This window comes from Cynoglossus semilaevis, chromosome 16 (assembly GCF_000523025.1).
Source record: "Cynoglossus semilaevis isolate Cse_v1.0 chromosome 16, Cse_v1.0, whole genome shotgun sequence".
Taxonomy (NCBI): Eukaryota; Metazoa; Chordata; class Actinopteri; order Pleuronectiformes; family Cynoglossidae; genus Cynoglossus; species Cynoglossus semilaevis.
In genome coordinates, this window is record NC_024322.1 from 13,334,018 (window position 1) to 13,358,163 (window position 24,146).

Consider the following 24,146-nt stretch of genomic DNA (forward strand, 5'->3'; position numbering starts at 1 on the left):
CAGTCTCCCTCTGACTCTATAAAAAAAAATTCTTTGCTGTTTCTTTCACTCTCACTTCACTTTCTTCTGTCCCCGTCTTCACTCCCATCTCTAACCCCCCCACCCCCAACCTCTACAAAACCTTGCACTGGTTCTTCTTCTCTACTTGTTTGTGTCCAATGTCCTTTTCTCACCTCATCCAGAGTGGTCTGGCTCACAGAGAAGTGTTTGATCTGCAGAGCATCCTTGTTTGACTCCAGCTGGTCGAAGATGTCAGCCACCCCTCCTGGAGCCAGCGGCACGTGGTACTCCAACATGGTGGCGTGTCGGTCCTGCGTGTAGAGAAGAGAGTGAGAAGATGAAGATTAAACTCTGCCTGGGTGGAAAGACGATTCGACTGATGGCAAACACATGTTAAACCACCGCAACCAGCAGGGCATTATGCAAAGCAATGATGTAATATAATGAAAAATATTATTGCCTTCAGTCTGCGGTCTACAACGTTCAGCTCCAGAAGAGTTACTTTTTTGTATAATTTTTTACCACCAAATAAAATTCACAGAGAGCTACAAAAAACATTACAGTTATTTAAATAAAGTGAATGCTGCAATATACGCAATTTTAAGTATTAAATATTGTAATTATGATACTACATAATAGAATACCACAAAAATTGCACAACAATCTCCACTTAAAGAGAACATGGACATTATGTTGTTTTGTTGTTTAAAAGCAAAACAGTCATTGATAAGTCAGTGTGTGCAGACAATACCAGCTGATTAGTTACATGAGCTGAGTGTTTTGGGTTTTTTTTAAAGGGAAAAAACAGCCACGAATTTGGTTCCATTCCATTCACAAACATTAAATAAAATCTCAGAGAGAACCAAAGACAAAAAATACAGTTGTAATATATCTCTATTTCCCACACTTGGGGCATTCTTTTCATTTATTTACTGATAACTCGACATTATTTGGGAAGTATATTCCAGTTTATTGTCCTAAGTTATTGCTTCCCCTGATTCTACAGCTACAAAGATCGACTAATAATAACATTTTACAAGAACTGTAGTGCAGCAATCCACTACACCGTATACTTCAGTCTTCTAAAGGATCACCTTGAGGTAAGTGCTGGGGAATCTGCACTGCATGAAGCCAGTGATTGCCTCTGCATCACAGGAGGCCTCGGCCAAGTACATCTTCACAGTGAATCCGCTGCCAAACCTGGACAAATGAGTTTTCCGAAGGAAAACAAAATAAAAAAAACAAACAAACAACATTTTATTTATATATAGCATGAAAACAGAGTGATGCTGAAGGATGCTGTGATGCTGGAGGACGGGAAAGAAGAGCACTTTAAAATTCGCTTGCACAAAGGTTCAGGGGGAAGCCGACTGCAGAAGATCACAAAGGTCACGAGAGCGATAATGACTGGAGTGGAGGATGAGCAGGGGTCACTAACCTGTTCTTAATGTGCTGCAGAGACCCAAGGCATCGGAACTGACCTTTCACCATGATGGCAAGGCGGCTGCACAGTGCCTCACACTCCTCCATACTGAGAGACAGAGACAAGGAGAGGGATACAAGGTTATACCAAAGCAAATGAGCAAGTAGCACACACAAAACAATACACACACATCATTGTTATCTGCACAACAAGTAAAGCCAACATTTCTTTCTTTTTTTTTACCAAATGAACACATACAACACTTCTCTAACCTGTGAGAGGTGAGAACCACGGCACATTTCCCCTTCACTTCTTCAGAGATGATCTTCCACAGGTGACGCTTCGTGCGTGGGTCCATGCCAGAGCTGGGCTCATCCTGTGCAGAGAGGAGAGGTACGAATAAAAGGGCAGTTGGGTGAGCGAAAGTACGAGAAGAAGGTGGAATCCAAGTCAGAGAGATCAAGGGACAAGGAGTTCACAGAAAACAGTGGAGTGTAGCCGATAGTGTGCAGCACATACAGAGAAGGGCAAGCCAAGGGCAGAGGGAACATGAAAGAAGAAAAGCCAATACACAGCTGAATAAGAGAGCAGGAGAAAGGCCGCCTGTCGTAACAAATATGGGCTGATGACTGCGAGAAGGGAAGACAAGAGGCGAGAGAAACTTGTACGGAAAAAAACGAGATATTACAAAGTAAACAAAGGGAGGAATAAGAAGGAATTATGTATGGATGGATTTTTCACAATGTAAGATGGGAATGGAAATAGAGCTTCTGATAGAAATGTGAGGCAGGATGAAGTAAAAATCTTTCTGAGGTTTTCGGGTTTTTTTTTAATGAATCCATTCTCTGTGAGTAGAAGTCGAAAGCTGTCAAAGTTAATAGAAATGATTGCCTAAGCAGATAATAAAAAATTTAACAGAATGAAGCACTCAGGTCATCCACTGTGCTCTAACACACGTTGTCATTTACACACACTGCAGGAAAAGGTTTTTGCTTCGTTTTAAAATATGGTCTCGACGCCCGGCATTTGTTTTTGGAAGCATTCGCATATTTTTCTTGACATTTTATAATAGAAATAATAATAAATCATTTGGATTAATCACACATAAGAACAGGCTTAAAACACATAACACATAGGGGTTTTTTTTGCTAATCACACATAAGAACAGGCATAAAACACATGGTTGTGGTTTGGTCATGGTACAGGTTTAGGAATGTCGATTTATCACAGTTAATCATGAATAATCAGATTAATCCAAACTACCCTATGATTGGAGAGTCTTAAAAAATATACATTTATTACCTAAGGAAAGCTACAGGCGTAGCCTGACTGAACACATTCTCTTGTAACAGTTGATAAAGCACAGGAGGAGAATGCATTTATTTGCCGTGCTACGTGTGACTCCAATAAGAGTAATGAAAAAACCCGGGTAGCCTGTTAGTAATGGCCCATTTTCAGCTGACATACCAGCTGTTAGCCAGTTACTTAGCAACATGCAATTAATCTAATAGCTTGAGTGTTTGGCTTGACTGTTTGGAACAGCCTGTCTTTTGGAGGTACAGCTTGTCCTCTGTGTTTGCAGTGTTACTGTGTTTGACAGGGACGAGGACGGCGTTTGATTTTGGAGTACTTCTCAGCGTATGTTAGCATATGCCACGTACACATAGGCGAGTAACATCAGTTACAGCTAGTCTGTTACTCGACTGAGTCTTCCTTTTTGGTCGTATTTTATTTGTGTTCTTCATGAAAGTTCTATTATTATAGCGTTCTATTTTGTAGTGTAAACAGTGCCCTCCAATGGCCACAGGTCATCATCAAGAGTAAAACTAAAAAAACTAAAAAAAAAAACTTTAAAAAAAAAGGTGCGACTCATACTTTGGAAATACGGTAATTGTACTGTAAAGTTTCCATTAAAGTTTAGTTTTAAACTGAATCAAGTTAAACGTAACACAGTTCAACGACAGAAAAGAAATTATAGAATTCGCTGAACTTCGTAAAACTAAAAAAAACTTAAAAAAAGAAATTATAGAATTCGCTGAACTTTTCCCCAGTTCCATTTAAGTTGGCCCATCACAATACTATCTTGTTCTGTAGAGCGAACACACTGACTGATACTTTTTAGAGAGTAAACCTTCCTAGAACATTATTTTTAATACGCCTTGTCCTCTTTGACACTTTAATGAGAAGAAGAAATGGCAGCAGTAACAGGAGCAGGTGTGTCCTCACCAGGAGCAGGATTTGTGGGTGTCCAATAAGAGACAGCGCTGTGGAAAGCTTCCTGCGGGTTCCACAGCTGTAACTGTCAGTAATGATGTGTCTGTGGTAGTTGAGCTCCAGTCGTTTCAAGAGGTAGTTCACCACCTTCAAGGAAGACATGGGGATGACATGGATTATACATAAGGAAGGAAAGAAAAGTCACACATCGTAGCTACTCTGATGATGTTATACACTTTTGGAATGACAGACTATAAACTGAAAAATAAAAAAAAACACCAAAATCTGTCATCAAACACATGGACATTGGAAAGAATTCAGAGATCACAGACATGACCAGAAAATAAGGTAAAAAAATCAAATGTGTTATGGTGAAGGAAAAAGTGTTTGCCTTTCCTCTTAACAAAGAGGTCTCTTTCTGGAGAGAAGCCAACCTCCACCAGGGCTAAGAACCAATAATCAATGTCGTGGACGTGCATTGGATTTTAATGGCATCTCTCTGTGTCAGTAAGGGTTATAGGGTTGCTACACACGGCCACGTGAGCAAACAGGAGTATGAGCCTTTAAGTTCTTGGAGCAACGTTCTGTTCAAACGTTTTCACAAACGTTGAGGCTGAGATCGACGACCAATCAAGTCACACCAGAGCTTCACATGGGGCTGATTATCCATTTAATCCATCAGCTCAGATTGTTCTCTCTGGAGGACAATTTACTCAAGTTTTCGGACCCTGGTGTGTTCACAGACCCTGCCACCCACCCACCCGCCTTGGTGTCTATTTAATAGCCATGTTCACTCCTGCTGCTCCCTCTGCTGCCTCCTCTATGCAGTGGAGTGACACAGAGGTGTATGTCTGTCTCAGTCCTATGAATATTTCATGTTGTTTGTACAACAATAATAACTTTCCTTGGCACCTTTATCTAAACTCCATCCCTGTCCTGAGGCGGTTACTTCATAAAGCAGCCAGTGACATGGCCGTGATTTGTTGTCGTCCAGTTTATCTTCTGCGTTGAACTCCATATAAGGAGTGAATGTGAAAACCCTTAATGGCCCATAACCATTTCAGTCCCCTTTTAACACCGCGCTCACCTATTAATCACATGAAATATTGGGAGTGTGTAAATATCACTTCATTTTCCAGCAGCCTGAGGTGACTTGTCATCCGTAAGCTGTTGCTTTTCCCATCAGATGCCAGGTTTGGAAACAAGATCAATGAAGCGGGGCCGGTGCGGTAGACAGTTTAGTTCACTGTGATTCTCTGCTTTCCCTCTGTGGGAGGATTTGTCTTTACAATAATCATTTCGTTGACATAATTCCAGCTGCTTTGATCTGTGTTATCAGGACATTGTTTTGTTCTGATCCTGACGTTTTTAACCAAAAACTGTAACAGCAGATTTATCTTAAACCAAGTACTGGAAAGCAGAGAATAAGTCAAAGTTTTTTGAAGCTGAAATGGTCCGTTGTCTATCACCTTTGATATAACAGCTCGTTAAAACCTGACAAAACCACGTCAATACCAAATGACCCCATTAAGGCTTGTCTTATTACCCACAGCTCGGGGACCGTCAGTGAGAGAATACATAAGAGAGACTCTATAAATAACGTCATCTGTGTGAATTTGGAACAACAACGATGCTGCATTGTTGTCTTTTCCCTGACCACAGGCGAGAAGCCTTAACAACGGCAACAATAAAGATAAGAAAGAGAAGGACTCGTCTCTTCGCCTCATTGTGCGTGTGTATTTGTGTGTGTGTTGTTGCTAATGAGAGTGCACAATGCTGTTCACGACATGACTGTGGCTGTCAGAGACAATCGATATGTTTGTGCTCCTGCACCTCGAGGTATAAAAAGAGAGAAGACAGCCATGTTTGCTGCAAAGTTTCAAATCAAAGGCTGTTGTTTCTTTTGTAACAATTCAGAATAGAGAAATCAGAAGTCCCATCATCTTCTGATTGGCTGCCGTACTAATTGGCCTTGTCACGCTAGCAACAGGAGCAGCAACAACACACAAGCGCATTGGGTAATCAGCGCCGAAACAAGATTGATTAGTTCTTAGAAAGATAAATGGGAGGAATCAGGCTAAAGTGACACGTTAAATGAGATCCCCTCATCATCAAAGTATGGTTTAAATGTAAATTTGTCTCCACTGAAGCGCAGAGGATCGACCGTAATTCAGAAGTTTGAATTGCACCGGCTGACAACAAAAGCTTTTCCATCTCGCCCCAGATAGTGGAGCCTTCAGCACACATCAGTCAACACTTCACACCAGCTGATTCCATATGCATGGAGGCACCGACAGTAGCTGGTCCTGCAGTGGGACTGTGTCTTTTGAATTTTTATCTGATTCCGTGTCATTTCGTGCGTGTTGCTGTCAACCGCGGCTGACGCTTTGAGTGGCAGCACTTTCTCACCCCGTGTATCTCCCTCTTTGAGATGCCTCGAATGCGAGCATAGAAATACAAGTGCTCCTCCCCCGTGAGCATGCTGTCCAAGGCATCTTCCTGGGGACAGTAGCCGATGTTGACTCCTTTGTTTCTACACTCCATGATGTCCACCATTTGCCTGTGGGGGGAAAGAGAGCAGAAAGGCAGAAGAGGTTGTCTTAAATGTGGTTTATCATACTTTGGAGTTGGACAGATGGACATGTTTAGAGCACATAACATGTCTGGAAATGTGGAAATATTCTCTATGCAGTACATCTTCACCAAAGAGAATTATTAAGACTTTTTTGCAGTAAATGTTTCTCAGTGACCCAGGGAGCAGCTTGGATGTAAAACAGAAATATGTAGCGTCATAATTATTACAGCTGGTTTTCTATCAGTGATTTCCATGTGAGGTCATGTACAGTGAAAGGTGGGGGGGGGGCTCCATCCCTTATTTGATTCAGGGTCTACTTCTGCAGAGTTTTACTCACAGGCTGTAGGAGAAGAGTGAGAGGGTGGGGCAGAGGTTTGCCTCCTTACATCCATCTAATAGTGAATGATGTGTGTAGTGGGCTAAAATAAGTCACACTACAAAACAGGACCAGTTTCATCTCATAACAGCAATAAGCAAAAAGGGGGAAAAATGCAAATAAAAAATGCTTATTTAATATGTTGTATATTCTTATTTTTTTTGGATATGACTTCTTAGGTTTTTAATCGTAGCAACGACGACCGCTGCGTTTATGGGAGAGCTTCAAATAACAGAGACAGGTTCCAGCTGTGACTCAGTGAATTCCCAACCACTATGTAAAAATTCTGTCAGATTCAAAACATTAACATTCCTCCTTTGTTGAAATTTATGTTGCGCAAATGTAACTGAGTTCAAATTCATGAGGCAGCTCAGATTGGACACCTGCACAGATTACAATTTAGCAAAAGGATTTCTCCTGGTTTTTTTGCCTCTCAATTTTGTCTGGTAACTTTCTCTACTACAACCATGGCATCAGTAAAATCATGTGTGTAATGTTTCGGGCGGGGGTCAACTGTATTTGTCAGGGGGTCAGAGTTTTGCTGGACAGACTTCTCTGTGGTCGGACACTCAAATAAAATGAAATAAAGATCACATTTTTGTCCAACATTAATATTTGGTGTTTACTTTAGAAAAAAAACAAAATGCTTCAGACTTAATGTCTTTATTTAATTAGGCGACCATGAATGGTAATGGATCTCTATTTTTTTTTCTCCAGTTTACAAGTTGAAGTTTAACCTCCAAACTCCAAGACAGATTCTCATGTTACACATGCATGTCACGTGAACGATTAAATAGAAACCAAGGTCATCTCACCCGTCCCATTCTCTGATCTGAGCAGTACCGTCAGTGGGGCTGATGTCACCAGTCAGCATCTTGAAGGTTGTTGTTTTTCCTGCTCCGTTCACACCCAGCAGCCCAAAGCACTGTAATCATCAATGACGTCTTAGTAACGCTTTAAGCTACAGGTATAACACGGTGACATAAATAATCATCAATATTAAAGTCATGGTTTTTATGAAACATCTACATCAACAACTACATAATATTGATGACCCAACAGCTAAAAGAGGAGCAGATGAATTCATACGAAGCCTTCTCTTCTGTCAGGCTGCTACATCTCTCTCAGTCCAGACTACTGCTCCTCAAACTCACCTCTCCTGCAGGGATGCCCACAGAGAGCTTCTTCACAGCATGGACCTTCTTCTTAAGGTGTTGATAGACCTTCGTTAGCTCGTGGACTTGCAGTATGTCTGAACTGGCTGCTCCACTGGAGACCCGCACGTGCTCAGCTGCCACGTCTTCATCCATGTCCTCGCTGGCAACGTGTGGCACATTCTTTCTGGCACAAATCAAACGCCTGGAAAAAAAGGTTTAATAACAGAGGTCAAGGTGACAAGCAGTGAAAAAGGAAAAACCACAATTTTTTTACTAAAATATGCCCAGAAAAGTTCAAGTATGGCAGAGGCTCCCAAGACTGAACATGAATATGTGTTTTGTTTATTTTAGTACAATTTAAATTTCCAATCCTCTGCTTTAATAACTCAGTGTCTCCGCTGCATATTCAAGCTCTCATTAGCATATTTAAACTGCCAAGCTATTAGGCCGTGAACAACTGAAAGTTGAAAAGAAAAGTTTTAAATGCCATGACAGATGGATGAAAATAAAAATCCATTAAAAACAAGGCACATTTCTAGGCTGCAGGATTTGCCTATTAAAATACTAGATTTAAACAAAGTGAATTTTGCACATGTGGTCCCAATCACGTGATCACGAGGCCTGAGGCTGCGCCACATCTGTAGTAACATCACTAGTTTGGGCGTCTTTACCTGACTTTTTGAATGAGGTACTTGTTAAGGAGGAGGCGGAGGGTGAACAAGACCACGCCTTCGATGAAGGAGGCGAGGAACATCCAGCCAAGACCATCTCCAGAGAATGGGTTTTGATAGGCATCGACACCGTAGCCACTGAGCATCTGGACCTCGATGTTGGTCCGGGCCAGGTGCAGCAGGCCATTGCCGAAGCTAAACTGCGGGAAAATGAGGAAGGCATGGCAGAGTCTCTCGAACGTCTCCTTGACGAGCTGCGAAAGGACAGGAAAGGACAGAACAGAACAGGCAGAAATTAGAACAGATACTGTAACCCACAGTTTCCTCTCACTGGAAATATCATGTATCAAACCCAAAATGATCAGGGGCTATAGAAAAAAACACTGAACACTGCCTTTTTAACATCTCAGAGGTTCATCTGCTCCTTCAAAAACATTACAAGGACTTCTGATGCTGACCTCAGGGCTTTGCACTGAAATCTGGCTCAGAAAGTGGAGGATGGTTGTGGACATGATCGTGTTGATGCTGATGAAGAGGTTGATGCACACGTAGGTGATGAAGGCCACCTCGGCATTTCGGAAGACGCCCGATAACAGATACATCCAGGGGAAAGTGGCAAACCTGAGAAGAGAGGAAGAGGATACTTGATTGTTACATGGCATCAAATAAAAATAACACCACAGATTACAGTACTGTACAACCAGAAATAGACCCGCTATTGGTTTCGGATGTATAACACACACAAAGTGGAAGTAGGAGGATTTTTACCAGTGCCGCATTAATGCATCGCCTTGTGTATTTTTTTTACCCAAAGTGCTTTAGGCTTTTAGAAGTCTAAACACAGCAGCTGTGTGATAAAAATAGACTCTGAACAATAGTAAGAAAAAGAGGAGAAGAAAAACACCGCACTATGAGGAGGGTAAACATTCAGTCATGACGCCAAAGGAGAAGATAAATTACTGCTCTTCTTTTTTCCCCTGCTGGAAGGACACTGCTTTTCCTTATTTTTTCCCTTTCTGTCCTTTTTCCCTCACATAATTTGCTTGTTCATTTGATTGGGGGTGTCGGGGTCAGTGAGACACAGGGCTGGAGAAAAGGCAAGAAAGAGATTGAGAAAGTGAGGTTGGATTAGAAAGAGACAGACAGAAACACACAGAGCCAGACAAAGATAAAGTGTCTGTGTGCTGTGCCCACACCACTCTACCCCTCCGACAGCACTGCCCCCCCTCCACCCTTCCCCATCCTACCCCCCACTCACCCCCCAAAAAAAAGTGCTTAGTAGGCAGACTGTGAGTGCCAAGCCATGACAAGAAGCAGAATCAAGAAGGCTGTAGAGGAGGCCAGGTGGGTGCGTGCTGACAGATGGAGTGCTGTGATTACTCATTGCTTGGGAGAGAGACATCTGTCTGATAAATGAGGAGCAGAGTGATGACTTGGCCCCATAATGTCTAACGGCTCAGGACAAAGTCCACGACAGTGACAGTAAACACTGGAGCCTGAACCTCTGCCGCAGCTGGGAACGTATGTAAATCAAGCCATTGTTCCAGATGCTGGAATCATGACACATCATAGACCATAGATCTTTCTGAAATCGACAGTATATCTCAGCCTCGGTGTGAAATTTTATCTCTTTCTCACGACACAAGTTGAACCATAACTGCTACCAGTCCCGCTCCTTATTCACCCCCTCCTCATCCTCCCTCAGTCCTCCCCCAATGTACAGTATTTGGCTTGAATCGGATAAATATGTTGGCAGCGATTTTTCTCGCAATCTTTCAGTCCCACGACCATCTGTCTTTGCAAGACAAACAGCAGCTCCCTCATGTCCCCCTGCTGTAAATCCAATATGGCAAAACCCAAAGTACCACTTTCAGTCAAGGCCAGAGAGTTCTGTGAATGTTCATGTCACATACTTTTTGAAAAACATTTATAAACATTTTTTATATATAAATCTATATCTATAATGGTCTAAGACAAAACTAGTAGATCTGCTAAGGTCAGATGGCTAATAGACATAATTAATTTAAACTGTAGGATCCCATCCTGATGTGGAGATAGTTCCGGAATAATACCACCGTGTCCCAAATCCCAGGATGGATCCAGTGGAAAATTCTTCCAAATCACTATGTTGACTTAAATGTAAAAATGTACTTTATGCTAACTATACATTTGATAAGAATTGGAATTAGAGTTGTGAGTTACCTTACACACACACACACACACACATAGTATGTGCCCATTGCATTTAACCTAATTTTAGCAAAGGTAACACCATAGCAAAAACCACACATGGAGTGTACTATACGTTTTTCATACAATGTGTTAGCAAAGGTAACACCATTGCAAAAACCTCCATGTGTACTATACGTTTTTCATACAATGTGCCTCGGTCACCTGGACACTGACTGCAATGAAAGAATGTTTTTAAAATATGATTTACTTTGTTCACCTCAGATCAACTTCCCACCAATCTCTTTTCACTTAGGAAAGATATGAAGAGAAAACGCATTCATCCCCCGACAGTGTTATTGTTGCACAGAATAAAAAAACTGACGCGGTGCCTGTTTTCTTTGATTACAGACACAGTGAAAAAGACCAAAAAATACACACTTACTGTGTAAAATAAAATACAGCACTGCTTCAGAATCAGACACAAAACTGATGATTATCATCATTTGTTTGTGCTGTTTAGTGCTCTCTGCAGTCAGCACAAAGAGGAAAGAAGGGAGAAGGAGAGAGACGTGAGGATATTTATTCATCTTCTACTGCATAATACTATTCAGGGTCGCAATCCCAGCAGTTAACAGGCGAGGGGGTGGGGGAGTGGTACACCCATGACAGTCCACCAGTCCATTACAGGGCCACATATAGAGACAAACAACCGTTCACACTTACACTCACTACGGTCCATTAAGTATCTGCTTTACCTGATCTGCATTTTCTACCTACACACACACACACACACACACACACACACACACACACACACAGTTTACTTTAACAGATGAGAACAGCTTCTCCTTCAAGGGCTCGCTGTAAAGGCAAAAGTTCTCACCACTTTTTCCATCTTAGGGCCGGTGAAGAATGATGATGATACAAAAAAAACAATCGACCTTGGTTTTACCACACAGTAAGGCTGTGTGTACCACAAATGCATGGAAACACTTCAACATCATTAAAAATGCGAATCAATGCAGTAACAAACAGCAGGGGGCGATGTTTTCAGTGGACCACGTTGGTTGAATGTTTCATGACACACATGTCGCAAGCTTAAAGGCAGTGAAAATAAACAGCCAGTTCAGTGTGAATTAAACAAAAATTCCAACGTCCTTAATTTACTGACCCAAAGAGCACCAGCAGGAGGGCGACGGCTCCGAAATTCTGGCGTTCGGTGAAGGCTGACAGTTGGAAGGCAGCGATCACACAGATCGTCAAAGTGACCGGGATCAGATAGATGACCTGTAGAAGATGAAACGTAATGTTTAACCACAAAAGAAAGCCCTTTGTGAAACCATCTGCGCCCCTCAATGTCTATTCAAAGAATGACTCTAATGTGTTGACTGTAAATTAAACAAATGATTTAATGACTAAACTTGAGTCTCACATTTCATGTCTCAATCAGAACGGCTGTCAAAATTAACACAACAACAAACTTCTTTTAACACCACCATATTCTTGATTAGATGTGATTAGAAGATTAATGTTATTTATTCATAGTCATAGGCAACAGTGACAGGGAGAACACTGCTAATTATTTTCAATCGGTCATAGGCAACAGTGACAGGGAGAACAATTAAGTTCTCCTCCACTAGGTGGCAGCAAATGGCTATAAACTCCTCCACTAGGTGACAGCAAATGGCTATAAAGGCAGAAAAAGAAGAGTGCGTCTTATTTCTAATTCCTATATATTATCCAACGGTTGGATGAAGTTACCATGTCGTAGAAGAAGTTGACAATCCAGTAGACCGGCTCGCTGACGCCAGCGATGTGTTGGAGCATCTTGGCTCCGCTCTGGTGCTCGTTGACTTCATAGATGGCGAAACTGGCTGTGGTTATTGAGTAGCCGATCATCACACACATCGCAACGAGGATCTGAAGCATTCCCTGTACGCTGTGGGAAGACAGTACATCATTATCAGGGCCTCTGTGATTAGGAGCATTTTCATTTATCTTCATTAACTCAGATAAGACACAGCGTTGTGCTTCTTTTGCTGTAAGCCCTTTTTTCTGCACCGACTGTAGGAAAGACTACAGTGGTATAGGTGGACATCCTCCGATAACGAAGGGCAACAATCGATACTCTTTGGTGTGCTGATTCACACCGAATAAGGAAACCTGGAATCTTTTTTTTGTGCTTTTTTTTCAGTGAACAATGACCCATTTTATAGTCCTCCTACGATTCATATCATCGCCTGCGGGGGGACCGGAATCATTTCAATTATTAACAATAATAAACTGTATTCTATTAATAACCCATGACTCTCTCTGAAGAACTGCTTGTATCTCACCTCTAACAAGATAAAAGGCACCAAAACAAATGGCTTCACGTTGACAACAACTTCACGCTGCAGCGACTGTTTAGTCTGTCAGTGCTGAGCCTCTTCCTCAGCGCTACACCACAGACAACAAGCTCAGGCTTTGATCCCTCAGTTAAACCCAGCTGTGTTCATTTTAAGTCTCTTAATGTTGCTACCTGTTTGCCTCTCGGTTTCACTCTCTTTTATTCTGCCTGACATGCTTCTGTTGTGCTTTTACCATAATGTTATCTCTTTTAACCTGAGCACAAACCACAGATTAAATTTAGAAAAAAAAAACAAAACAGAGGGATAAGGGTGAACAAAAACATGAACAAAAAAATGAACCAACTGAACAGGGGTGGAAGACCAGACAGATAGACACATGGTGGTCATTTTAGGGCTGACTGGAGAGTCATCGTCATCATCAGCAGCAGCAGCAGCAGCAGCTGACACTATGAGCAGACTTGTTATCAGTATGGCAACTGACACTACTGAGCAGACTTGTTATCAGTATGGCAACAACAGTCTCACATTTTTTTTCCCCCACGGACACTGGCTGTGAAAAATCAAGACATTTAAAGTAATAAGCCTGCTGGATCTTTAACACAGCTCAGGCCAGATCAATACAGCCAGAGAGGATGCAGAGTCACACAGGGTGCAGGGGTAATTGCACCCTTGCAGCTGCAGCTGTACATTAGCAGGCTAAAAGCTGCAGGAAAAATGTGAAGTTAGAAAAAAATAAATGAAGAGGGTGTGGAGAAAGTAAAGACCAGTGGACGGCATAATGCACCAGTGAGATTATCAGTACTAACAAGACTCTGGAGAAGGAGGAGCTTCCCGAAGCCACAGCTACTTCTGGAGTAATTTATTTAGTCTGATGCATATGTGGATTTATACGACCGTAGACCAGCACTTATTCTGCAGGAGGAAATGTACAGCCGGTCGCAAAGTATTTCAAACAAACCCATTCTTTGAAACAGGGTATCCATCAATCCATCTTCAGGATAAACACTCATTATATTAAGGTTCTCAGCTCAAAGAAAATCCATTGAGAAAATCAAATATAGATGAATACTGATGTCCTGTGCTTTCCCTGTCTCTGTAAATACCCCAACTTTATTTCCGTAGACGATTCCCAACCATTGTGACATGGCATAAGTGCCATGAAGGATCTTCACTGTGTCTTTCTTCAATTCCTTTGAGTAAATCAGTGTTGTGTTCAACAAAACAGGCCCAGGTGTCACGCTGGATATTGACATTGTGAGTAAATTAAAACTAGAAGATAATTTTATTACATATACATGTTGGGACATTTATATTTGGTGGTTCACCATGGTAAACTATGTGCTGTGGGGTTTCAAAAATACTTGAATAATTTTCTGATTGTAATGATAGCAACTCTCTGTTCTGCAAGAGTGGAAGTCCTAATGCTGTTTATTAGTACCTAAAAAAAATTAAGTCTGTTCCTTACATTACTTCTTCATCATCAGCCCGACCAAAGTAAGGATGACTGGAAACTGAAATGGCTGTAAGAGAGGAAAAAAACAACAGAACATCAGAACATAATAGGGGAAAAATCAGCTTAGTCTGTTTTCGGCAAAGAAGTCAAATGAGCAATTATATTCCCTTTGGCTGGGACACAGACAGTGAGAAATATAGTGTGAGATGATTTAATTTGCCAGTGCACACAAAGGAAATTGAATTTTCTTTATCATTTTCCCAGGGTCTACTGGATGCTCACAGACACCAAGCCCACCACCACAGCCTCTCAGCGAACACACTTTCATCTCTGCTGGTACAGCACAAAAGCATCACGCAGCTGCAGACTCAGTGCATTAGGGAGGCAGTGCGATGGATACTCCCCCCCCAATCAGCAGTCCAAATACAACATTATTATTTACAGTTTAATCGGTTGAAAAAGAAACTGAAAACTTTCCCTCTTTTGAAAAAACAAACCTGGCGCACATTTATTTTTTTACTGAAAAAGTAATTACCTGTGAGAATTCTTTCTGAACTTTTATGCCAGGTGAAAAACTGTTATTTTTGTTTAAAGTAAGTATAACTGTCTATATTCATACCTTTTAAATTGTAACCACTCTGGAGTTACTGAATATTTTCAGTAGAGTGTAAGGCAGACTGACTGTCATTCCTGTGACATCAGCATCAAAACCGTGTGATGCAGACGTCTGCAGCATCACGACCCAGAGCTGATAACACAGACCACGATGTGGGCGATGGGGTTTGTTATTTGACATGGGACGGTTCATCTTGAAAAATAATCTCCCCAAAATCACTACTACTGATACCCTTTTAACATGGCGCAGTGTTTGCTGGATACATGGAAACGATAAGGCTCTGCCCTAAAGCATTTAATCATCATTTGGGAATTGAATTTGTTTTGCATGTGGCTCTGAGCATGCACTGTGTGTGTGTGTGTTTTTAGGTCTGCGTGTAGTCCTGCCCACAGGCAGATGGTCAGAGTGATTTTCAGAGCTGAAACAGCACTGGAAACGTGGGCCAGCCTCGTTCTCTTCTGCACAACTCCCCAAAGAGGAGTCTTCATCAGTATTCACAGAGTGATGAGGGTGTAAGGATACACAGCAGCCCCTGGTTTTACTCCACTGACATGAAGTGCGAGTAAACACATGGTTTATGGCTCTTCTTTATACTTAGTATAGAAAATGCACGGTGTGGCGCAGTAGAGCAGCTGCTGCAGCAGCCGGTTAACGCTGGTGTGAATCCTCTTTGCCATGAAATTCTGAAACTTTTAACTCATCTTACATCAGAGCGAGCTGGAATAACAAATATACTCTTCTTCTTTAAAACACTTACAAATGAATGAAAAGTACAGTTATATTTTAAGCCAGCAGAATGTGTTTAGTAACGATAACACACTTACAAATGAATGAAAACTATAGTTATATTTTAAGTACTACCACAAAACCCTTTTCCAGAAAATGTGCTTTACTTCATATAATTGCAATCCAAGATAAAATACGTGTGCAAGCTAAGCCAGCAGAATGTGTTTAGTAACGATATTTTCCTAAACTCTTCCAAGCTCATGTAGCTGTGACCATCAGAGTTGGTTTGTTCTGCAGTACCAACTGAATCAGACCTGGGCAAACTACGGACCAACTACTTTGTCAAAGACTGATGTCAATCACTTTGTTTCATGCATTACAACTAAACAAGCGTAATTCCTGTCAAGGCCACTAGACGGTGGCAGACATCAAACAATTTGTGTCAAATTATCTTCGAAGGTTTTGTTTTGTTCCTGTACATTTTATTCATGTGCAGACGTGAACTCACCATATTCCCGTGGGTCCTTGTTATCTGGAAGGTTGGAGCGAAGGATCAGGTTGTTGAGGGTGTTCATGTAAGCTGGCATGGTGTGGTGGCCCTCAGGGTTAAACCACACCTAGACCACAGAGAGCACAAGCACATTAAAGAAATGTATTATTTATTTTATTATTATAATTATTATATATTTAGTTATTGCAGCTTCCACCGTGTCGCTACAAAATGTGGCTGTGATCATGTGAAGAAAATTTTAAGGGCAAAACAGAATGTACAATTACTGAAGTAAAGCATGGTAATGATGACACTAGTCTGTGTAACTGCACAGCTCCATCCCCAATAATCTCTGGCGGAGACGAAAAACTTTGGTCAGAACGCAATATTTAACTTTTAACAGCTCATCAGTGAAGCTATTAAAGTGATAATGAGACAAGCAGCAGAGTCACAGGAGAGAATGTTACCTTAGACAGAGTTCTGTTTTTGGGCACTGGTAGCAGGTCCATTTGTAAGTCAGGAGGAAGCTGCATGCCAAACTCAAAGCCTCCATACCTAAAAAAAAAAAAAAAGGACAAACAAATTGGACACATATTGATCTAAACAAAGACTGTGGAATGTTGGTGATAAATTAGATGTGACACTTTGGGCTTTTAATCATTTGTCTTTTGATCAAATCAAATTTGCACGCAGATGAAATGCCCTTGGGGGCAAACCCGTCTGACCCCAAATTAAAAGTACGAAGAACAAAGCAAATTGCAAGAATTCCTCCTTTTCCATAATAACAAGCTAGAAAAGTTTAAAAAAAAAAAAAACTTAGATCAGTGGTTCTCAAAGGGAGGGTCAGGCCCCTCCATGGGGCCTGGAGTTTTCAAACTCAGTAAGGAAATACAATTTCAATATTTTGTGTGTTTCACACTGGCATAAAGGGACTGGTTTTATCATTTTAATGTTCTTTGTTTATTGTAGGTGTAGTAGTGTATTAACTAAAATAACCACCGTCCTGAATGGTGTTATTTGCATTTAACATATTATCTATTTTGGTATATCTTTTATATTCGTGCCTCATTTAAAACACTTCAATACCTCTGAGGTAGAGTTTTTATTGCCTTGTTTTAGAACGTTTACCAACTTTCCCAGAATTCTGTTGGCTAAATAAAAGGTACAGTCACCTGTTCCTGATGAAGTCATTGGCTGTGGACACCAGGTACTTCTCAACATTGACGCCACTCAGGTTAAAAACAACCTGCGATGAAGGAATCGTCTGATGTGGGGGTTTGTAGTTGTCTTTGCCACAGACCTGCAGCAGAAAAACAATATGTAGAAACACCCATGATACGTCAAATTATCTAAATGAATTCAAATGTCCATGAAGACATGTATCCACACAGCTTGTCCCTGGTTCCCGTCTCACCTGCTCCTCAGAGGTGCACTGACAGATGCTAAAGCCTTTGGAGCTGTTCCCATTGGAAGTCCATCCAGCCCTGGTTTCTGCGCAGAGCCTTTAAAGAGAAACATTGGTGATAAATAAACACCAGCATCATAACAAAATACTCTATATAAGGATTTTTTTTTTATTATTATTTAAATGTTCGGTGTCAGTTCAAACAATTTCAAGAAAACTTCTGGTGTAGAACACAGCACCAAGACGACGCCCACACAAACTACAGAATTAAGATGCAGTGTTATATTTCAGAACTTCTAATACAATACCACATGAATAAGTCTCAGATTTCTACTTTTAATGTAAATTAACTTGTGTTGTGAAGAAGCAGTCCTTTTATGCATTTTTTTGATGTTTTGAGGCATTTCCATAATTTTTTTGAGACTTACAGTTTAAAGCGATTCCACAGTATTTGTACAAAATTAAGCAATTTGAAGCCACGCACATCTTTGCATACGAACACACTTCAGGTACTTGATGTATAAATGGATCAATAACAACGACCTCTTGAAGAACCTGCCATAGGGAACAAAGAGTATTTTCCAATATTCCAGTCTCTTTTCAAGTTCTGGTGTGATGTGATTATAGGAGCATCACGGGCAAAGGCATGTGCACTCTTTTGCGCCACACCATTTCTGTTCTGGCAGAGAATTTTAAAATACCTCAGAGGGTAGGCTTGAGTGCCAACATTGATTTGAGTGCCTGTAAGGGGAAAATCTGCCCTACAAACACAGGCTGTTTATGGAATACCAATGACGCTGTAGCGTCGACCTGCTGCAGGCAGACAGAGCCACATGCATGGAGCAGGAAAACAGAGAGAAATGACATGAGATAAGGCAGAGACAGCGAGGGAGGCGGAGGGGGGGGGGGCAGAAAATATAGGGGGGCAGACTAGTAAAATGAAACGAGGTGAAGGAGGAGGCATGAAAAGAATGACAATGCATGAAAAATGAAAACAATGAATGTGTGGGAAAGGTTAGAATCCAGGGAAACTGAGTGCAGACACATAGTGTATGAGAAAAACACACTTCAGGAAAAAGAACCAGGAGAAGTGATTACGTACAACTCATCAGGCTTGTCCAAGCACGCGTTATCAATCCCAGGGAATGACATCATGGTGTCCGCCAGACGGCTGGAGGAGGGATTTTTGTTGCTGTGGAAGCAGAGAACAGTAAAGTTGAAAAGATTTTTTTTTTTTCCCAAGGCATAAAAGCAACAATATACTGTAGCACTAGCTGACAAAGATCAGTCCTGTTCCGCTTATTAAAGTCTTTCTGTTCAGCTTTCATAAAGACTTCTAGATTTCAAGGTTAGAATTTATGAGGGTTTTCACTCCCGGAGACTCAATTTACTGTCTCACAACACTGCCAATAACATGACCGTGGGGATGCTGTCAGTTTTTTACTACAGCACACGTTCTGTAAGAAAAACAGGCAGACAAAGGGAGTGTGGTCGCACATTTACATTTCAGACAATGCATTTTCTTTTGAAAACTGATATTTGTTTCGAAGGGATTATGATTGTTGGTTTTTTTTATTTTATGTTATTCATTTTAATAACAAAACAGATTTTTTTTCAAACTGATCTGTATTGCAAAAAGAACTTAAATGTGGCTTTGGTACAGTTTTTTTTAAATGGATTGCAAACTTAGTAAAAAAAAACTTTTTTTTCTTGGAACATATTCCCTTGATCAAACAAGCAGCTCCAGGAAGGAAGACGTCTCCTTTCCTCCTCCTCCTCAATCTCTCCGACTTTAATCTCAAACCTAACTTATCGTTAGAGTCTCATTCACGTCTCGCTGACATCAAGGACTGCCTGCCCTTCACCAAAGTACTGCTTCGAATTTATTCTGTAATAAATGAGAAATTCTTGCCTCTCCTCACACAAACAATGCAAAAATCTAACAGGCCAATAAGCAACAGCAATCCTGACAAGAACACAGACAGGAGTGTTGTATTCAGTGTCTGCCCTTTTTCTGCCCTTTTCAGGCCACCATATAATTTAGTAGTGGTAAATCAGTGAAATACTTTTTGTTTGTGACATAATTCAGCTTCACTTTTACAACAACAGGGTCTAGTTTTTTGTTTCACCCACACTTTCATTCATTAGCATTCTAATACTGAAGGATGGGCTAGTGATCAGCTGATTGCAGGTTTGACTTCCATGATTAGCAGGGCTGTTTTGTGTTGAGCATGCACCAGGGGGCAGTAAAGTGAAGCTAGTGTGTCTAGTAAGCAACTCAAAGAACTGTTTTTTTTTTTCCAGCTTGATGCTTGAACTGGACCAGGGCCGTGTGTGCAGATGTTTTACAAACATTTTTAAATTATCAAAACTTTCACAATTTTGTGTTTATCCTTAACTTGGAAAAAAAATCATAAAAACATAAAAACTCCCCCTCAGGCTAAGCAGTGCTTGAATGTCAGAAAACGACACAACAAATTCTCATCTTCCAAACTTTACTGCAAATAAGGTCAGTTATGTAAAAGATATTGCTCAAGCCCAACTTCCGACTGTGACCTTTACTTTATTTCCCATGTTTATCCATTAAAACTACAAGAACTTGGGAGCTTATTTGTGAAAGTTTCCAGAACAAGTTCTAACCACAGCTACTTTCTCACAGACCGAATGCACAAATATTCCGAAAAATAAAAACATAAAATCACTAAAGAAATGTGGACCGAAAAAAAATATTGCCTGGTTCTCATCTATACTAAGATATTTTTTATTTATTCAGGGAAAAACAGATCCAGTGAGTGGCGCTAATGCTGTGTTACTTTACTTTGGGTTAGCAGAATTGGATTTAATTATTTGAGCATGGGATGTGACAAACTAGACAAACAAAAATTGTTTGACCACGACAAAAAAAAAAATTTAAAACTTGCTGTTAGCTGTAGTTTGAAGTGTACAAAGATTGAACAGCTAAATCCTCCTCGTACCAGTGCTCAGTGACTGACTGCTGCACCTAAATGTATAACTTGTAAATTTTATTCTACCCAAGAGTTTTCACACATTGCTGTAACCTCGAGGAATGAAAACTAGAGAAAGTAGACTAAGATAAATAAAATGTCTTCTCCTTTCATCAGAACCAACCTGAAGAATGAGTAACTTGGTCCAATGTTGTAAAGTGCCGGGCTCAGCTCCATCTCTGGATAGTGCCACAGGTCATTCTTGATAGAGCCCAGGCCCATAGCAAACACCACAAACACGACCGGAAGCAAGACCTGTGAGATGAGGCCTTTCCAGTCTCTGCGACTGTGGTGGAACCTCTTGATGAGTATGGCCACCACCTGCTGCCAGAGCAGGGCAATGCCGGACAATGAAGATGAACTGTGGAGCTCTGAAATACAGAGAGACAAGAAGGAAAAAACAAAACAGTTTCAGCCATTTATTACTAATCCATTTATTTTTGACAACATGATTCTTCATCATACCTTACCAGATCAGCAGTTACAAAAATAGAAATACAAACAAAATAAAGAAAGGAAGTTGAACTCACTGATGTTGTCCCCGTAACCATCACTCTGGTCTGAGGAAAAACTATCCAAAGATCCCGTGTCAGAAATGGTTTCTGAGATGGACAGAGGAGTATTCTCGTCGTCGAGGTGTTCTCGAGTCAGTTGAAGGAAGACCTACGATGAAAGAACACAATGTCACCGTCACACAGCTTAGACAAACAGCATATAGCATCATATTTCTTCCTTTGATATTTTTTTCTTCTTGTGACACTCTGAGACTTCTCATGTGAAGATACCTCCTCCAGGGTTGTGTCACTGATGCCGTAGCCTCCGAGCTGCAGGCCGTCCAGGTTAGAGTCCAGCGCAGTCAGGAGGGAGCGGTAGGAGGAGGCGTTGGATGAGTTGAAAGGGGGCAGTGAGTAGACCAAGTCGCCTCCTTGGGCCTCCTTCAGCCGCGCTTCAGGTACATGGGCCTGAATGAACTCCTTGATGTCGGAACTGTCAACTTTTTTAGACTCAGAGTTCTTCATCTGTGGCTAGAGAAAAAAACCAAGATGATTGTTGAGTCTTTTTAAAATGAAGTGGATCTGGCAAAAAGCTTCCCTCACTAATTACTAAGTTACATTTAATTTTTTTCAAATATTTCAGTTTTCATATCAGGTTTCCTGTTAGCACACACACCTTCTTGAATTTTTTTTCAAATATTTCAGTTTTGCTGATCAAAGGCCCATCAATAGGACAAAGTTTCCTGTTAGCACACACACCTTCTTGGTGAGAGTGAGTTTGTAGCCCTGACCCAGCTTGTCTTTCAGGTAGACAGGAGATCCGCAGCTTTTCAATCCTCCTTTCTCCAGGAAGGCAATGCAGTCGCTCAGCACCTCAGCCTCATCCAGATGGTGGGTGGACATGATGATGGTGCGGTCTGAGAAGACAAAGATGGACACACGTCTGCCATTTGAGAATTTGTGATATTTTACATTGTTCAGAACAGAACATCGAAAAAAAATCCCTAAAAATTAAGTCTCGGATGTTCAAGATGCAATTTGATATTGAAAAATTATATGAATCAATTAGAAGAAGATCAAAGCTATCAGTATTTCGTTGTGAGACATCAGAAGGTACTCTTTGATGGCAGCACGGCATCAGAGCAGGAAATCCTGGCTGTTTAATATTAAATCTATCAACCAGAAAAAACAAGTGCAAACAAATACATACAGCAACCAAGACTTAGAGTAAGTTAGATTTGTTAAGTATAAGAGGAGAAGATACAGGGAGAATAAAAGTGGGCCAAGCACTGAGCCTTTAGGGACTAATGATGAAATAAAAAGAGAGTTTTGATTTTTTTCCCCCCCACAATCTGTAAGAGTATTGGTAACAGAGCTAAGGGTTCGGTGAACTTGAATTAATATCTTTAAGTGTTTTTATTATGTCTGTGTGTGTGTGTGTGTGTCTCACAGCGATCTCCCCTGACTCCTTGGAACTAATGAGGCAGAACCGTATTTTTTGAGACTCCATCTAAGTGTGGAATAAGAAGTGAACTGTGCTTATTGTTATTGTTTAATATCTGTTTGTGATTAGGGATTAAAGTCAATAAAAGAAGGAGATCAAATACAGAGGCCTAAAAGAAGTGTCTGCACAAAACCAGTGTGTGTGTCTGCATCTGTTCTTGTGTGTGTGTCTGTGTGTGAGAGGGAGGTCTGCATCTGTTCGTGTGTGTGTCTGTGTGTGAGAGGGAGAGACAGAGAGAGAGAGAGAGAAAGAGAGTTTGCTTCCATAAATTCTTATGCTGGATAACAATGTCCCAGATGCTGCGCCTGGAGCAAGGATCAACACCTGTGGTGGGTTCATCTAGAACTACCAAGCGAGAGCCTCCGATGAAGGCGATGGAGATTGACAGTTTGCGCTTCATACCACCCGACAGGGTGCCCACCCGCTTGTGTCTGTGAGCATACATGCCTGTCTCCTCCAGGATCCTGAGAGGGAAATCAATGAAGGTGTGTGAGACACAAACTCACGTTAACACAACAGTGTTCTTTTCTTTTCATTTGAGCAGGATTCAAAACTACAGCTGAGTGATTTCATCAGTAAGACAGAAACAAGGGAACCAGAGAGAGGTTGAGGTTTTTGTCTTCAGGTTTAGCCTTATTGGTGCTACTTTTGTCATGAGAAAATCAGAATCCAGAAATAGACTCATGACGCAACCGAGGTTTTCAGTCTGCAGCTTAATGATGCTTCAGAATGAAAAATGATTTTTTTTTTTTTGCTTCCATAAATGTATCCAGTACGATGCAAAGGAGCAAAAAGAGATAAAAGTAATTTTCTGGTGGGAAATAGTGGGCTTGAATTATTACACAGCTCTTGAGAGACTAAAGTGAATAATTACCCATTTTTAACATGAGGAATAATTTTGGCACCAAAGCCGTGGGATACTGTCCTTATAAATTATAGCAAGTACAGGGGGTAAAATCTGGTGCTGACCATGTCTGAAGATTACAATTTTTAGATTTCCCTTGGGTAAATCCTTCGCTTGCTGAGTTTGAGGACTGACTAATGTTCACTGTTAAACTTAAACGGCCTTAAGCTATATTTTGTTTTTATTGGAGGAACATGACATCTATTGGCCTTAGGAAAACCATTTATTTGATGTCAGGGTGCAAATCAGCAGCGACAGATAGGATGGCACCACGACATCATACTCCTGATATCATCCTAAACTCCCAGGGATAAAACTGAGCTTATACTACTGCATGAGAACACGGATGGCTCACGCTCGGACTTGTTCACGCAGCACTCCTTGTGACCACTGTGGGGCCTTGATCTGGCCGTACAGCAGCAGGTGCTCTTTGGCAGTCATGTGGTCGAAGAGGACGTCGTACTGCATGCAGACACCCATTTCTTTGCGGATGTCATCGATGTTGTTCTGCATGTCTCTGCCATAAACATCAATCGAGCCGGACGACGGGGCGTAAAGGCCGGTCAGGAGAGACCTTAACATATTCACAGGGAGCAGCGTTAATTGTACA

General features: G+C 41.1%; 1 protein-coding gene across 2 annotated transcripts in view; it reads right to left on the minus strand.

Moving 5' to 3' along the window:
- The window catches only part of abca12 (ATP-binding cassette, sub-family A (ABC1), member 12), a 60,047-nt gene that overhangs the window by 1,222 nt on the left and 34,679 nt on the right, over window positions 1–24,146 (minus strand). The window contains exons 48-71 of one of the 2 annotated variants that reach the window (XM_017039964.2): window positions 23,892–24,110; window positions 22,902–23,096; window positions 21,888–22,047; window positions 21,420–21,659; window positions 21,165–21,297; window positions 20,759–21,005; window positions 18,732–18,821; window positions 17,639–17,726; window positions 17,397–17,524; window positions 16,692–16,779; window positions 16,243–16,351; window positions 14,405–14,459; window positions 12,350–12,527; window positions 11,760–11,875; window positions 8,875–9,037; window positions 8,417–8,670; window positions 7,743–7,947; window positions 7,404–7,513; window positions 6,047–6,197; window positions 3,650–3,784; window positions 1,696–1,799; window positions 1,439–1,531; window positions 1,095–1,200; window positions 174–311 (exon numbers count right to left, since the gene is read on the minus strand). In XM_017039964.2, coding sequence (XP_016895453.1) covers window positions 174–311; window positions 1,095–1,200; window positions 1,439–1,531; window positions 1,696–1,799; window positions 3,650–3,784; window positions 6,047–6,197; window positions 7,404–7,513; window positions 7,743–7,947; window positions 8,417–8,670; window positions 8,875–9,037; window positions 11,760–11,875; window positions 12,350–12,527; window positions 14,405–14,459; window positions 16,243–16,351; window positions 16,692–16,779; window positions 17,397–17,524; window positions 17,639–17,726; window positions 18,732–18,821; window positions 20,759–21,005; window positions 21,165–21,297; window positions 21,420–21,659; window positions 21,888–22,047; window positions 22,902–23,096; window positions 23,892–24,110 — 3,505 coding nt within the window. Of the gene's footprint in view, window positions 1–173; window positions 312–1,094; window positions 1,201–1,438; window positions 1,532–1,695; window positions 1,800–3,649; window positions 3,785–6,046; window positions 6,198–7,403; window positions 7,514–7,742; window positions 7,948–8,416; window positions 8,671–8,874; window positions 9,038–11,759; window positions 11,876–12,349; window positions 12,528–14,404; window positions 14,460–16,242; window positions 16,352–16,691; window positions 16,780–17,396; window positions 17,525–17,638; window positions 17,727–18,731; window positions 18,822–20,758; window positions 21,006–21,164; window positions 21,298–21,419; window positions 21,660–21,887; window positions 22,048–22,899; window positions 23,097–23,891; window positions 24,111–24,146 lie in introns of both variants that reach the window. The other variant, XM_025063658.1, reaches the window with a different exon arrangement.